The sequence below is a fragment of the Piliocolobus tephrosceles genome, chromosome 4 (assembly GCF_002776525.5).
Source record: "Piliocolobus tephrosceles isolate RC106 chromosome 4, ASM277652v3, whole genome shotgun sequence".
Taxonomy (NCBI): domain Eukaryota; kingdom Metazoa; phylum Chordata; class Mammalia; order Primates; family Cercopithecidae; genus Piliocolobus; species Piliocolobus tephrosceles.
This window is the reverse complement of record NC_045437.1, coordinates 109,525,573-109,540,724: the sequence shown is the minus strand read 5'-3', so window position 1 is coordinate 109,540,724 and position 15,152 is coordinate 109,525,573. Positions and strand designations below refer to the sequence as shown.

At 37.5% G+C, this 15,152-nt stretch overlaps 1 protein-coding gene across 6 annotated transcripts in view; it reads right to left on the bottom strand.

Moving 5' to 3' along the window:
* APC (APC regulator of WNT signaling pathway) overlaps window positions 1–15,152 on the bottom strand; it is a 142,657-nt gene that overhangs the window by 18,456 nt on the left and 109,049 nt on the right. For 3 of the 6 annotated variants that reach the window (XM_023212273.1, XM_023212272.1, XM_023212274.1), the window contains 5 exons: window positions 12,018–12,116; window positions 8,295–8,673; window positions 5,696–5,791; window positions 4,332–4,385; window positions 484–623 (listed from right to left, as the gene is read on the bottom strand). In XM_023212273.1, the coding sequence (XP_023068041.1) occupies window positions 484–623; window positions 4,332–4,385; window positions 5,696–5,791; window positions 8,295–8,673; window positions 12,018–12,116 (768 nt within the window). The remainder of the gene's footprint in view (window positions 1–483; window positions 624–4,331; window positions 4,386–5,695; window positions 5,792–8,294; window positions 8,674–12,017; window positions 12,117–15,152) is intronic. The other 3 variants (XM_023212277.2, XM_023212276.2, XM_023212278.2) reach the window with 2 other exon arrangements.

Below are 15,152 nucleotides of genomic sequence, written 5' to 3'. Positions count from 1 at the left end.
GCCAAACTAGAGAAATAAAGTGAATAAGTGGTGAGAAATGATAAGCAACAGGTTTTAGAGTAAAGCCTCTTATTTGGATAGAATCAATGTGTGTGTAACACTTGCCTTGGTCGTAAGAAATTTTCCGATTTTAAATCCCATTCCTAGGAAGTGTTTTATCTTTTATTTTTTAATTCTACACAGTCAGACAAAATTCTCTAGTAATGGATCACAGAAATGATCCCTAAAAGTATATTCGTATGAACAGTGTTTTTAATGCAATTACATAAATTCACTACTGTGTACCATCTTTAGATATACCTTTGCCTTTGTTTAGGCTTAAGACAACCAAATGAGTAAAGACAAGCGAAAGTGAAGCACAGGTTTTTATCAGTCATCGTTTAACGAGGAGAGTGACAAGAAAATCAGTAAAATATGTTTTTTATGAAAGTAAATTAACTCATACCTGAGCTATCTTAAGAAATATATGTTATAAAAACATACCTTGTTGGCTACATCTCCAAAAGTCAAGTTTGTCAAAGCCATTCCAGCATATCGTCTTAGTGTAATACTGTAGTGGTCATTAGTAAGCCCATACATTTCACAGTCCACTTGCAATAATTCTGCAATGGCCTGTAGTCCCCCTAATTTAAAAAGGGCAAGAGGAAAAAGACAATCATCTAAAATAAAACAAACTGGTACCAAGTTGGTAACTTAAATATTAGGGAAAAAAATCTCAACGAATGAGAATATATGGTTTAAATTCACCTTTAGAATTATAAGCCACAAAAACTGTTATAAAGAACTTTTGTATATTTATAAAGTACAACTGACAACTATTCCATTTTATGCCAGTTTCTCCACCCTCCAGCCCCTTATCTTACTGAGTGAAATAATAATTATTTTCTATTTACTGCATATACACTGCACCTTGCCAACAGTGAAGAAGGCTCTTTTCTAACACTAGTTCTCCCTGAACATAAGCAGAAAAAGGTAACTTCTTCTTATTATTAGGGCTTTATAAACACTCTTTATTGTCACACACTGTGGCCTAATTTTTTTTTTTTTTGGCAAATAATTACCCTTAGGAATACTGATGCCTTTAAATGAAACTGTGCATGAAGAAAAACTAAAATTTTTTTTTTTTACAAAAATTATCTGTTCAATTTATTATTAAGTTATATAAAACTACTAATTTGTGTTTTTAAAAACATTTCTTACTTCTCTTTGATGGTATCAAATATTAACTATACTATGATTTAGCACTTTCTTTCCTGATTCTTTCCACTGAAAATGCTCAACAATGCCCACAATGGCCAATACTAGGAAGTCAAAGAGAAAACAAAGAGAAAGGAATGGGAAAGACACAAAGGAAGCAGTTTAAAAAAAAGTGAAGCAAAATGGTAAGGAAGTGAACAAAAGAGAAAAATGCATGTGGAGGCTATACAAAATATAATTCATCAAATAATCATCATGGGACTCAGAAAGAAAAAGATGAATATGAACAGGCAATTCTTGGACACTAGTAGTCTAAATAGGTCATTAATCTGAAGGAGAGCCAGTACATTAATATTTTTATAAGTGGTCTGGAAAGTTCAACATGCAGAAGAATCTTGCAAGTTTGTAAAACAAAGTTCTGTCTTGGCTCAAGAACTCCAAGCCAAAGGATTTAAATGTAGGAATATTTATGTAAAACTTGATGACTAGCAGGAATGACAGACATGTTTGAAAGTAGGTAAGTGAAAATTAATTTGGTTAAAGAAAATCCAAATCATATTTAGGAAAATTTTCCTCCATTCACCTGCAACAGTGGCAAAATACATAGACAGTGAACAAAAATCAGTCATTGTCTTTATGAAGAGCGTACAGATTGGAGCAAAGATAGACGAATTATGTAGAAGCACAGGGTGATATAATAGGCGGACTTAACCTAGACCTGGGATTAGGTTCCTAAGAAAAAGGCTGAGGAAATAATGTTTTAATGTTTAAGTTGAAACGTAAAGGATGAATGTGTATCTTTTTTTTATTTTTTATTTTGGTAGAGACAGGGTACCACTATGTTGCCCAAGCTGGTCGCGAACTCCTAGGTTCAAGTGATTCTCCTGCCTTGGTCTCCCAAAGGGCTGGGATTACAGGCATGAGTCACCAGGTCCAGCCAGATGAATGCATATGTAACAAGGGTGGGGAAGGAAGAAGAAAGACACATTCTAGGCAAAGGAAACAGCATGCAAAAGGGCCCCTGGGCCTGAAATATTTAACAGCAAGGAGAGGGCCACAAGATGACGCTATAAACATGGGTAGATGCTAGATCACATAAGACTTTATGTGCCATATTAAAGATTTTACGCAGAAAAAGGAATAATTAGATGCACATTCTAAACAGATTACTATGGTTTCAGTGAACAAAATGGACTGTCAGTGGAAATGGGAAGAGAAGTAAGACAAAGTATTGCAGAACAGGAGAGATGATGGTGGCTTGGACTGGGGATGAAGAGAAGAGTGATGACTTAAGATATTTTTAAGTAGCAGAATTAAAGCAGTCAGTTGCTATTTGCAGGGGATAAGGATGGCATTGTGAATGCCTTCCAAGATTTTGGTTTGAGCAACTGGGTTGGAATTTCTGAGAAAAGGAAACTGGGAAAAGATGAGATGCAGGGATGCAAAAAGATTACGAATTCAGTTTCTGACAGTTGAGTAAGAAGTGTCTAAAATACCACCTAAAGGAAGATGTCACATAATCAGTTCAATAATGTTCTAAAACTCAGGGAGAGACCTCAGATTGAGCTGTAAATTTGAAAACGAAAACAGAAGCATAGAGAGAAAGGAACAGAGCCTAGGGCAGAGCTTCAAGGAATTCCACCATTTTACACTTCGGTGAAAGAAAAGGAGCCTGTAAAAGAACTGAGAATTTTGACCCATGAAATTGACATGGAAGACCTTAAGACTGTGGCCTGGTATACTAATGAGATCGCCAAGATGTCGGGTATTTTAAAGCAGAGGATCAATACCACAACAAAACAAACTATGCCTTTTGTCTGTATAAAATCTTGCCTGGTGTGACAATAGCTGGGATACTTTCTTAAGAAAGATAAAATGCACCTAAAGAAGATGCCAAGAAGGCACGACATGATCAAAGAGTTGAGTACTCTTGTATGGAAAAACTAAAAATCTTAGGACTTGATACTGAAAATAAAGATTAAATAAGAATGTGGCAGATATCAAGAGATTCAGGAAGAACATGGCTAATAAAAAAAGAATATTCAAAAAAATTTAGACTATCAGATAAAAGAGGAAGTGCTTTTTGATTTCACGCAAATGAAAAGATTTCAGAGAATTCTGAGGCATAGAATAGAACTCATAGGTTAAAACTATAAATGGATTTGCTAAAATATGCAAATTCATGACTGGATTGATACAATTAAAAAGTGGTTGCTCTAAGAAAAATCAGGATGTTTCATGGTAACGCAAAGATGATGAACATGTCCTTCCACAATTTTCTTGGTGCCTGTTAGAAAACAGTGGTCTAAACAGACCAAAGTATTGCCCAATAGGGTAAAACTACCGATAGCAGAGCACCAACAGACTCAGGTGACATTCAACAGAATCCTTAATTTAGACTCTTATGAACAAAAGAAAGACTGGTAATTTTAAAAAGTATATTACTTTTGTTTTATGTGGTTTAGACAGTCACCATTGGCATGAAATGCCTTGTTCTAAAATAAATATCACAGGCTCAACAAGAATATTCTATTGGTGTTTCACAAAATTTCCTGAATGTAAGAATCAGCCAGGCCACTTATCACATTGATTTTTAGGCCCTTCCCCTGGAGATTCTATTTGCTACAAGGCCAGAAAATCTGCAGTTTGATGAGTGCCTCTGGGTGATCATTATGATTTAGATATTTTGTGAAACACTAATGCAAATAAACCGTGAGTTCCTTGAAAGCCAGGACCAGGTCTTAATCATTACAAAAATCTAGTGCCTAGCACAGTTTCTGGGGTAGATTTGAGAATCAATAAACGTACATCATGGAAATTATAGTCTAAAACTTCTAATACTAATAAGTGCAAATGTAAATGACTGATAGTTGTAGAATCTTCATATATGTACAAACGACCATCCCAGCTGACTGAACTAAGGAATTCCCCTTCACCTATTTGGGATTTCTTTTTTCCTTATCCCTTAATGCCAAAACCTTGTGCTGTCTTATACTATTATCTCCCTGCAATCCACAAACCCTAATCCTCCTTCTGCCCCAGTGCAAATCTGGAGGTGAGGAGTGAGAATAAGGTAATCCCCTGTGGTACGTCCCCAGCAGTCACACCCCCAGAGGCCCCATCCTGCTCCTCACCTGAAAGCCCCTGCCCTAGCTCCTGTGATGAAATGCCCCGGGTAGCCTTCCTACCTGAGGAAGGAAGAGGAACAAATACTGAGTCTAGGTTTTATTTTGAAATCCAGATAATTAATGTCTCAGTCCTAGTCTACAGTCCACTGGAACACAGGAACATTTACAGAATAACTTTTGAGGTATCTTAAAATTAGATGTTTTCCTGTTTATTCATTATTTTTTATCCACTTCCTGTTATGATTAGCATTTTAAAAAATTTAAAATGTTCGCAAATGCTGAGATTGTACTAAGGAGGGGAGAATTCATAAGATTAACTGAGATTCCACAGGAGACCAGGGGGAGGAAAGAGAATCAGGGAGGCCAATTGCTAGGCCACTAGGAAGGAAAGCATGGCCAGAGGGCAGGCCTGAAATCTTAAGGTGCAGAGCCTCCCAAAGCGATGACTCTGAAGGACAATACTTTTGGCTGTTCAGGTTCTCTGTGTAAGAGTCTCATGACTTCATCACTTTTAAGATAAATGACGAATGAAACGATGAGGGGGTAGGAATATAAAGTGGGAGTTGGAACATAATGTAACATAAACGGCACAAAATGCAAGGGCACAATTACACTAAAATGGGAATTAAGTGTATGGTTCCTGCTTGTGGCATGACTAGAGAGATCCAGTTCACATGAGATGGTTCAGCATGATGCAATTTATAAATACCACATGTACAAAATGAACCTAGAAATCAAAGAAAACCCGTTATATAAAAAATGGAGTGCACTGCTGGTTATATAAGGTTTAGTGTGTGAAAATACATACCTAAAGGAGTAATCATTCCAAAGTTAATGAAATGTTTCTGACTTAAAACATAATACTTTTCTATATTAACCAGTTTCAAAGATACCAGGCTGCTTATGGTGAAAATCCTGTAAAGTACCGATAACCATGAAGATAAATGAAAATCTTAATAATAATTCCTTCTGATGCTCATCAAAAGTGACTGAGTTCAATCACAATACAGTAGCTCCACATTTCAAAATAATTCAAATTAACATCCTCATCAGCTGGCACACACAAAGTCTACTTTGGCAAAAGGGACAAAGACTGACCCATTTTGTGATTTTTTTTAATCTCTGGCTTCGATTTCGAAAAAGTTAGTTTATGACAGGGTAGCAGTTTCTGTGATTCAGGATCCTTTCTCTGCTGGAAACCAGGGTACATTTTTTTGCTATACAGAGGAAGCAGCTGATAGCAGAAGTTGGTGGCCTTATATCATAATTCATCAATGACTAAAAATCTTTATTTACTATACTGAATTTCTACCATGATTTAAAAATCCACCAGTAATTGTCTATGGCATTAAAAAACATTTTTGTCTTACCTAGTTCATTCATTGCATGTCTATGCTCTTCATCAAATGAAAGTTTCATTAGAACACACACAGCAGGACAGATCTGATGTTCAACAGGAGCTGGCACTGAAAATAAAATCAACATAAACCATAATGCTTTGTTATTTAAAGAGCAATGATGTTTACTGTACTTTAATCTGCAGGGATCACTAGTATACCCCTAATCCATGGAATTTTAGTGGATCAACAAATATTTGCTGAAAGGACGAATAAATACTACAAATGTAGAACAAAAGGCTTTTTTCCATAAAAATGTTTACCACTCATCTGCCCTTGACTAAATCTCTTAGAATTCTAAGTCTTCGAGGTTTATGCTATTACTCACATAGCTAATAATTTAAAATTATGTTGAGTATATAAACTAATAAAAACATTTTAGTATAAAATGATTTAATTTTGTTTATAATTTCTTTCTTTCTAAAAACAAAACAAAACAAAAAACAAAACAGGGTCTTGCTCTGTTGCCCAGGCTCGAGTGGAATGATCACAGCTTTCACTGCAGCCTTGTATTCCTGGGCTCAAGTGACCTTCCTGCCTCAGCCTCCAGAGCAGCCAGGACTACAGGCATACCCCACAGCCCCTAGCTAATTTAAAAAAATTTTTGTAGAGATAAAGAGTCTTGCTGTGTTGCCTAGGGTAGTCTCAAACTCCTGGCCTTAAGTGCCGCTCCTGCCCGGGCCTCCCAAAGTGCTGGAATTACAGGTACGAGCCACTGTTTATAATTTCTATTTAAACTACCATCATGAGTGTGGGTTAAAAGCACATGGTGCTGGGTGCGGTGGCTCACACCAGGAATCCCAGCACTTTGGAACACTGAAGTGGGCAGATCCTTGAGTTCACGGAGTTCAAGAACAGCCTGGGAAACATGGCAAAACCCCATCTCTTTAAAAAAAAAAAAAAAAAAAAAAATTAGTTGTGGTGGTGCATGCTTGTAGTCCCAGATACTCTCAGGAGGCTGAGATGGGAGGAGTGCTTGAGTCTGGGAGGTTGAGGCTGCAGTGAACTGTGATTGCACCACTGCATTATAGTCTGGGCGCTTGTGTGAGACCGTATCTCAATACAAACAGAAAAAAAAGCATATGGCTGTGTACAAATGTGATCTCTAATACAAAAAGATAGACAGATATACTAGAGAGTAAACAAATTTCTAAAAAGGATGTCCAAGAAAATGTACCTCCACATTCAATACTATGCACAAGGTTTCAAAACTCATTTGACATAATTTTTTAAAAAACATCTCAAAAGAAATTATTATTTTATTCTATTTAATTTTTTGAGAACAAATATCAAGAGTACAAAATGTGGGTCATTACATAATTGTGGATAGCCAAAGAAAACAATCCAGGAAGGCAATGTTCTCCCAGTAAAAATCTTACTAGTTCTCTCACCCTAGGACAAATAGATACGAAAGGCAATCCCTTTTTTCTTATTCTTTTTAAATTTTTTAAAAATGAGACAGTGTCTCACTATGCTGCCCAGCTGGTCTTAAACTCCTGGGCTCAAGCAATCCTCCTGTCTCAGCCTCCCAAAGTGCTAGGATTACAGGCATGAACCACCACACCTGGCCTTTCTTATTCTTGAACATTTTTAGATTTCAAATAAATTCAACTTCATACCCAAGCTTAAAAAAATCTGCTACAGCTTCATAAGTCATGTTTGCATCATCTCCTCTTCACATCAATAGGCTGATACAGTAGAATCATCTACTTGTAGTGCACATGTGTGTGTGTGTCAGTTCTTATCAGGTGAAAGGAAGGTCTTACCTTACATACTTACTGCTTTTGGTTGTTGGCTACAGGAATGAAGTAAGTTATATCCCCACAGGTCCTAGCTCCCATGCTGCTCCTGAGGGAGCGGGGCTGGTGTCTAAGGGTCCCTTCCTGAGTGAAGAGCTGGGTGGATTATCACTCCCAGCAACTGGGGCCCACTGTCTACAGCTGGATGGTACAGTAGGAAGAGCACTGAGCCGAGAGTCAGGAGATCTGGGCTCTGTTCCTGGGTCTACCACTTACTAGGTATGAGGGCCATGGTTAAGTCCTTTAGTTCTTCTGAGCCTCAGTTTTTTCATCTGTAAAATGGAGATAATACCTTCCCTTCCTACTTTACTAGGTTGTTGTGAGGAGCAAATAATATAACAGATGTAACGATACTCTGTGTCCCCTGAATATAATGATATGCAAATGTAAAATATTATGATTTGGACACTAACGGCTGAAGGAACTTACGTAAAGTCACTTTCATCTATGAAATGAGCTTCAGCTATGAAGTGAAAGATGGGCAACATAATTGCTCAAGTTCTTTCTAGCTCTACTAAGGCCCTGCTATGCTATGATAGTACAAATTTCTCTTGACTTACTGTTCTTATAGTAGTGCACATAACATTTCCTTTGCTAAATTTTTCTAGGGAAATATAGACTTAATCTTTTAAACATGATAGTAGCACAAATGGCTGATGTGAATTTCCTCCTCTTAGTCATAAAGACAGCATATTAACTAAAAATGTTTTCTATTTAAAAATTTCACATTTGCTTTGAAACATGCACTATGATGTACGCCAAAGAGAACATACTTGGATTTTTGTCCTGGTCCATGCCTTGTTCATGAGCTTCCTGCCACTCCCAACAGGTTTCACAGTAAGCACGTATCTGTTCCAAAAGATGAAGGACTCGGATTTCACGCCTGCCTCTCTTGTCATCAGGCTGTGAGTGAATGATGTTGTGGAGTGCTGCACTGGCCCTGGCCCGAGCCTCTTTACTGCCCCGGGAATTTCCCAACAATACAGAGTCTTTGTCATTGCCATGTAAAAGCTGGATGAGGAGAGGAAGACATCCAGACTGTCGCATGGATATACAGCTGTCTTGGGAGCTAGACATAGCTAGCAAAGTTCGCGACATATCATCCTTATCATGAGTACCAAGCATTGACAACAATGAATACACCATTTCCACCTGTGGGCCAAATGAGTTTAGAAACAAAATTATGACTTTAATATCCAAAAGCCAAAAACCAATTAAGTGATGAATGGGATATTTACTATAACTCTAAAAAAACAAAACAACCCCCCCCCCCCCCCAAAAAAAACCCCGAAAGCCTTTCCAGGATGAAGTAATCAGTGTTATTTCAAAATCTATGTATCATCACCAATTTGTTTATGTGAGTAAATGAGTGGTAAAATACAGTATTAAAAGAAAAAGTAGCTTTTTGCATACTCACTAACTGTTAGTGCTGTTTGCCTAGATTAGTTGGTGCTAATCCACTGACTATAATCAGGGAAAAACAACTGATTTCACACACATAGAGAATGTAGTTTAGCTAAATTCTCTACAGAATTTAAAATTTTATCTTATTTCTTATAATCTATACCCATAAGCAATAAATAGAAAACATTTCTGCAACAACTGTAAGTACTAATTCTCAGCAATCATTAATTCTCGTCAGATGATAATATTGTTAAAATTATATGATTATAAATTTAAAATGTTTTGTCATAAAAAGGAAAATGCCATGATCATACAGAGTGAGAGCCAGGATTTGTAGTTAGTTTTTTAAAAAGTAACTAGTAAGTACTAAATACTCTGTGACAATAAATTCTAAGTATTTACTTAGAAGCAGATTAGAAACAGGAAAATGGCACCCAGTTATCCTGGACCATGGTCCACTCATTTTAAAGCTACAGGGTATTACATAAAAGAAGAGGCTATTATATAAAGAATGCATCATCTCCATAACTCAGTGGTTCTCAATTCGGGGCAATTTTGCCCCCCTCAGGACACATTTGACAACATCTTGGAGACATTTTTGGTTGTCACAATTGCAGGACAGGTGTTTTAGGGGAATCTAGTGGGTAGGCACCAGGGATGTTACTATACATTCTACAATGCAACAAAGAATTATCCAGCCAATAGTGCTGAGGTTTAGAAATGCTGCTTTAAATGTGTAAATACACACATACCTTTAGATATGAAAATTTTAGGAAGGCAATATAGGACTGTGGATAAATGGGTTTTCATCGGAGCTAGGCTCAAATTTTGGCTCCACCTCTTAGGAGCAAGCTGTGGTGCTATTATTGTCAAGCTATTTGATTTCTCTGAGCCTCAGTTTTCTGAGCTGCAAAATGGAGAAATTTACCTACCTAACAATGTTTTCTCCATTAACATGAAATAAAACAATACATATATAGGACAGTAGCTGGCATTCAAAATACATACTAGGGTCTTAATATTATCATGCATAAATGACTTCAAAAAGAAACAGTATTCTAATTGCCAGTTTTCATACAATAGTGCTCTTGAATATTCAAGATTTTCTTTATAGTAAAAACTACATGTTGAGGTTAGACAGATCTGGAATTAAATTTCCATGCCTAAAACTTTTTTTGCTTGTTTTCTCATTTAGAGAAATATGAATACTTCACAGAATTTTGGAGGGGACCAGAGATAATGTACACACAACTCCTGGCACAGTTACTGGCATATAAGAGATTCCAAGAAGTATAAACAGGATTAAGCCTCATAGTGAGAATATCATTGATTATTCTAAAAATCATTACTTAAATCAACATTAGTTATTTCAGTAATACATTTCCCAAGAGCTATTATATTATTTACAGTAAAGAAAGAGTATATAGAGTATGCTGTGAAAACAATTAATGGAATTCGAGTTAACCAAAAATATATTGTTTAGTAATATTAGAATTTCATTTCATCTTAGTTAATTTAAAAATCTCTGATGGGCCAGGTGCAGTCGCTCACGCCTGTAATCCCAGCACTTTGGGAGGCGGAGATGGGTGCATCACCTGAGGTCAGGTGTTCGAGACTAGCCTGGTCAACATGGCGAAACCTCATCTCTACTAAAAATCCAAAAAAATTAGCCAGGGGTGGTGGCATGCACCTGTAATCCCAGCTACTCAAGAGGCGGAGGCAGGAGAATCGCTTGAACCCAGGAGGCGGAGGTTGCAGTGAGCCAAGATCGTGCCACTGTACTCCAGCCTGGGCAATAGAGCAAGACTCCGTTTCAAAAACTAAAAATAAAATAAAATAAAATAAAATCTCTGACTTGAAAATAATAAAGTAACTATATTTTCCTTTTTTTTTGAAATGGAGTTTTGCTCTTGTTCCCCAGGCTGGAGTGCAATGGTACAATCTCGGCTCATTGCAACCTCTGCCTCCCAGGTTCAAGCAATTCTCCTGCCTCAGCCTCTCAGGTAACTGGGATTAGAGCCATGTGCCACTACGCCCAGCTAATTGTGTATTTTTAGTAGAGACGGAGTTTCACCATGTTGGTCAGGCTGGTTTTGAACTCCTGGCCTCACATGATCCACCCACTTCGGCCTTCCAAATTTCTGGGATTACAGGCGTGAGCCACCACATCTGGTCTAAAGTAAATATTTTCTTTTCAAACACTACTCCCAAATCCTAAAATATTTGCCAGCATCTAAGAAAGATATTCTAAGAAAACTCACTTATCAGCATGAAATAACACTCAACTTCAACAACTTTTCCATTCACCTCAATACATATTTACTCACGTGCAGGCACCGTGTTAGACACAGCAAAAGTCAAGTAAAAAAACATTTATTTATTTCCAAAAGGCAGGTTCATGCAAATTGTTAGTGATTCAAATGAGGTAGATGGATCTCATGGGGAGGTAAGAGGACCCTGGGAATCAGAAAATGTTTTGTAAAAAAGCAAAGCCCAAGAAGAGTTTTGAAGGCTGGCTAGGATTCTGACAGACATTTATGGTGGTCCCCACCAGTGCAGGCAAGGAAGGCAGGCGGAAAGTCACAGGGAGTGTTCAGGAAGAAGGAAGTGAGCCAGTTTGGGTGGAACTCAGTATGCTTGCAGATAAATGGATGGAAAGACTGAAAAAGAATTAAAAATTAGGTAATCTGGCACTTTTTGTAATCCTGATTTTTCCTTTGTTTATGCTTCTTTGTATAAAAAGATATCATTTCTTTAAGAGACTGTGAATCAGAATTCTCCACTAGAAAGTGGTGTAATCTCAGCTCACTGCAACCTCTGCCTCCTGGGTTCAAACTATTCTCATGCCTCAGCCTCCTAAGTAGCTGGGACCACAGGTGTGTGCCACCACGCCAGCTAATTTTTGTATTTTTAGTAGAGATGGGGTTTTGATATGTTGCCCAGGCTGGTCTCGAACTCCTGGCCTCAAGTGATCCACCTGCCTTGGCCTCCCAAAATGCTGGGATTACAGGTGTGAGCCACTGCGCCTGGCCAAGAATATCTTAGCAAAGTATTCATGGCATTAGTGACCAGGGTTTGTAATCTTCTGTTACCTTGGTTCCCAGATGACTTGTCAGCCTTCGAGGTGCAGAGTGTGTGCTACTAGAACTCAAAACACTGGCTGTTTCGTGGTCCATTCGTGTAGTTGAACCCTAAAAATTAAGCAAATTATAGACAGTATAATTTAGACTATAGGTAAATACAGATAACGTCATGTTAAGGTACTCCAAATGAAGTGTCTTTATGATAAAGAAATAAATACATCATAAAAAGTATGACCATTATAACTGTTCAAACTATTTTTTACCTATAAGCTTACTAAGTATATTTTAGAGAAAAACTAAAGAAAAGAGGGTTTCTTGCATATGAGCATTAAACTGCAGTATGGACTTAACCAAAGACTGAAGAAATTCTACGGTAGTAATTTTTCATAGATCAAAGTAAATAAAACCACATTCAGATAAGTTCAATGATGAAAAGCAATGAAGGAGTGTTCAAATTCTGAAATGCTCCAAATTGCCAGAAAACTAAGTATGAATTTGCTATAGTACAAGTTCTCTAAGATCTCACAGTTTAGAAAGGGCTGTTTGAAACTTTTACTGGAGAAAGACATGAAAAAAATAAACGACTGCAGTGCAATATACTATAAACACTACAGTAGAAGAATGAACAAAATACTGAGGGAAAACAGGAATAAATAAATTACTGCTTAGGGACTATTAGAGGCTGTATAAAATCAGTAACAGTGAAGGTAGGCATTTTGCGACAGGAGACTGATGGAAGAGACTGTGCAAAGGTACAAATATGGAGAGCGTGGAGTGTTTCAATGTAATGTGAATAGAACACAAGGTGTATGGTCAGAGATAAAGATTGGGTTAAATCAATAAGTATCTTGTGTCATTTCAAAGACGTTGCTGTCAAGCTGTGGAGTCACTGGACCTCAGGCAGGAGAATGGTACAATCAGAATTATGTCTTAAAAACAGCATAGAGAGATCACAGGTAGGAAATGAGGGAGAGGATATTTTCAGTAGTTGAGTGGTTCTGAGGGCACAAACTAAGGCAGTGATAATAGAGAAGTAGAGATGCTATTGAAGGATATTCAAGGGGTCAAATTAATTGGCTTGAATAACTTGACTGGATGTGAGTAAAGAGAGGCTGGGAGTCAAGGATAACTTGGAGGTGCCAAGCTTGGATAAATGGATAAGTAATGATGCTATTAATGGATATCAGAAGCTCAGAAATAAATGATGGCTTTCATTTGGGAACTGAGCTCACTTTTGAATCTGACATCCAGTAAGAATGCCCAGTGGGCATCTGAAAACATAGGATGCAACTCTGGACAGGAGCTGGAGTTGCAGATAAATATCTGGGACCCCATAGCTAAATCCATTCATTAATAATTAAGGAAATGACTCTAAGAATAGTGTCAGCAATATTTGCAAGCACTCTTTTGCAGTTCTCAACCTTGCAAAATGAAAAGCTAAAATGTAAGTTATTTGAGGACAGAAACTTTATTCTGTTCACTGCTGCATTCTTAGTACCAAGGGTGATCTTAGGATTAGTAGGTATCCACAAAATATTTGTTGAATTATAAATAAATGAGAAGCTATTAGTCAAATCCATAAGAATGTCAAGATGCAGGACATCATTCGAATTGTCTTTCAGATATACATGCTCTGGCTAATTGGAGAAGGGAAAGAGAAAACCACAATGGGAGTAAAAGGTTCTGAGGACCGTAAGATGGCACCTCCTACTCTAGAGGGTACAAGGGGTAGAATTTCGGAACCAACACACCTTATAATTGCCTTTTGTGCATAAACTTCACTTTTGGTGATTTTTTCTTCTGTCTTTCTTTCTCTCTCTCTTTTTTTTTCTTGTTTAGAGATGAGGTTTCACTATGTTGCCCAGGCTGGCCTTGAACTCTTGGGCTCAAGTGATCCACTCACCTCAGCCTCCAGAGTAGCTGGGACTACAGGAATGAGCCTATGAGCCTAGCTATGGTGACGTATTAGAAACTTTTCTTCTCTGTTAGCTAGCAACCTAAACTGTTTGCCAGTTAATTTCCACTTTGGTAGACAACATAGGAAACTGCTAACAATGCATTCCTAAGTGATTTGTCAGGATTTTAACCAAGTAATAATTAAGTGCTCATACAGAGATTTCTGAATTCTTCATAAATTCCTTGTTCAAATTTGTTATAAATTTGTTATAAAGTCCTTAAATAGGTGATACTCCAAAGTTATTTTTTATGAGGGCTGCTTAGAACTTCTGTATAAGTCATGTTATAAGCCAAGGTGAGGTTTTCCTGACTAGTGCAAAAAACTATTTTAGATCATCATTCACAATAATTAGCTATTTTAGATCAGCATTTTTAAGAGAAGACTACATTTGTCAAAACTCATTCAACTGCACACTTAAAATGGATACATTTTATCACATACTAATCTTTCTTCAATAAAAGTGATCTTTAAAAAATCCTAACTTGAGAGGTTTTAAAAAATATGTCCCCATATAAAAGCAAGAAAATCCATTCTTCATTTTATTCATACTCACATAGGGAAGTCTGGGGTTGGACTGAGAATACTAGCTCAGAGTCCAGAGTGGCTCCCCTTTCCAGTCTCTACTTCCTTTGTGGGTCTGGACTCTTTATGCTGATTAGTCCTTCAGGGACACTTCTAGGACAAAACTGATTACTAATCCTCCTTAGGGAAGGGAAAAGGGGCATCAAGGAAAGACTCATCTTACATCTCTTTCTACTGCCACCAGCTATTGACTGCTTCTGGAATGGTCTTTAAATCCACATGCAACCAAGCAACAAATATTGCCCGAGCTCCTGCTACTTTCCAGGTAGTATGCTAGTCACCAGGGATATAACTAAGACATTCTCATCCACACTACACACAGAATCTAGATGAGAAGCTGAACATGAAAATACGTGTGGGTAAGTGCTTTGACAGAAACTGTGTGAACACACGGGAAGACACACAATTCAGTCTTGCTTCCTGAAAAAGTGGCATCTGAATTTGGACTTGAACCATGAGGAGTAATTTAGTTAATAATAAGAATGAGGCAGATTAGCCACAGGGCAGCCCAGGCAGAGGCAGAGGCATAAGCAAGGGTCAGAAAGAACATGGTATATTTGTGTTTGTGTGTGTGTGGAGAAGAAGGGGAGGGAGAACTACAAATA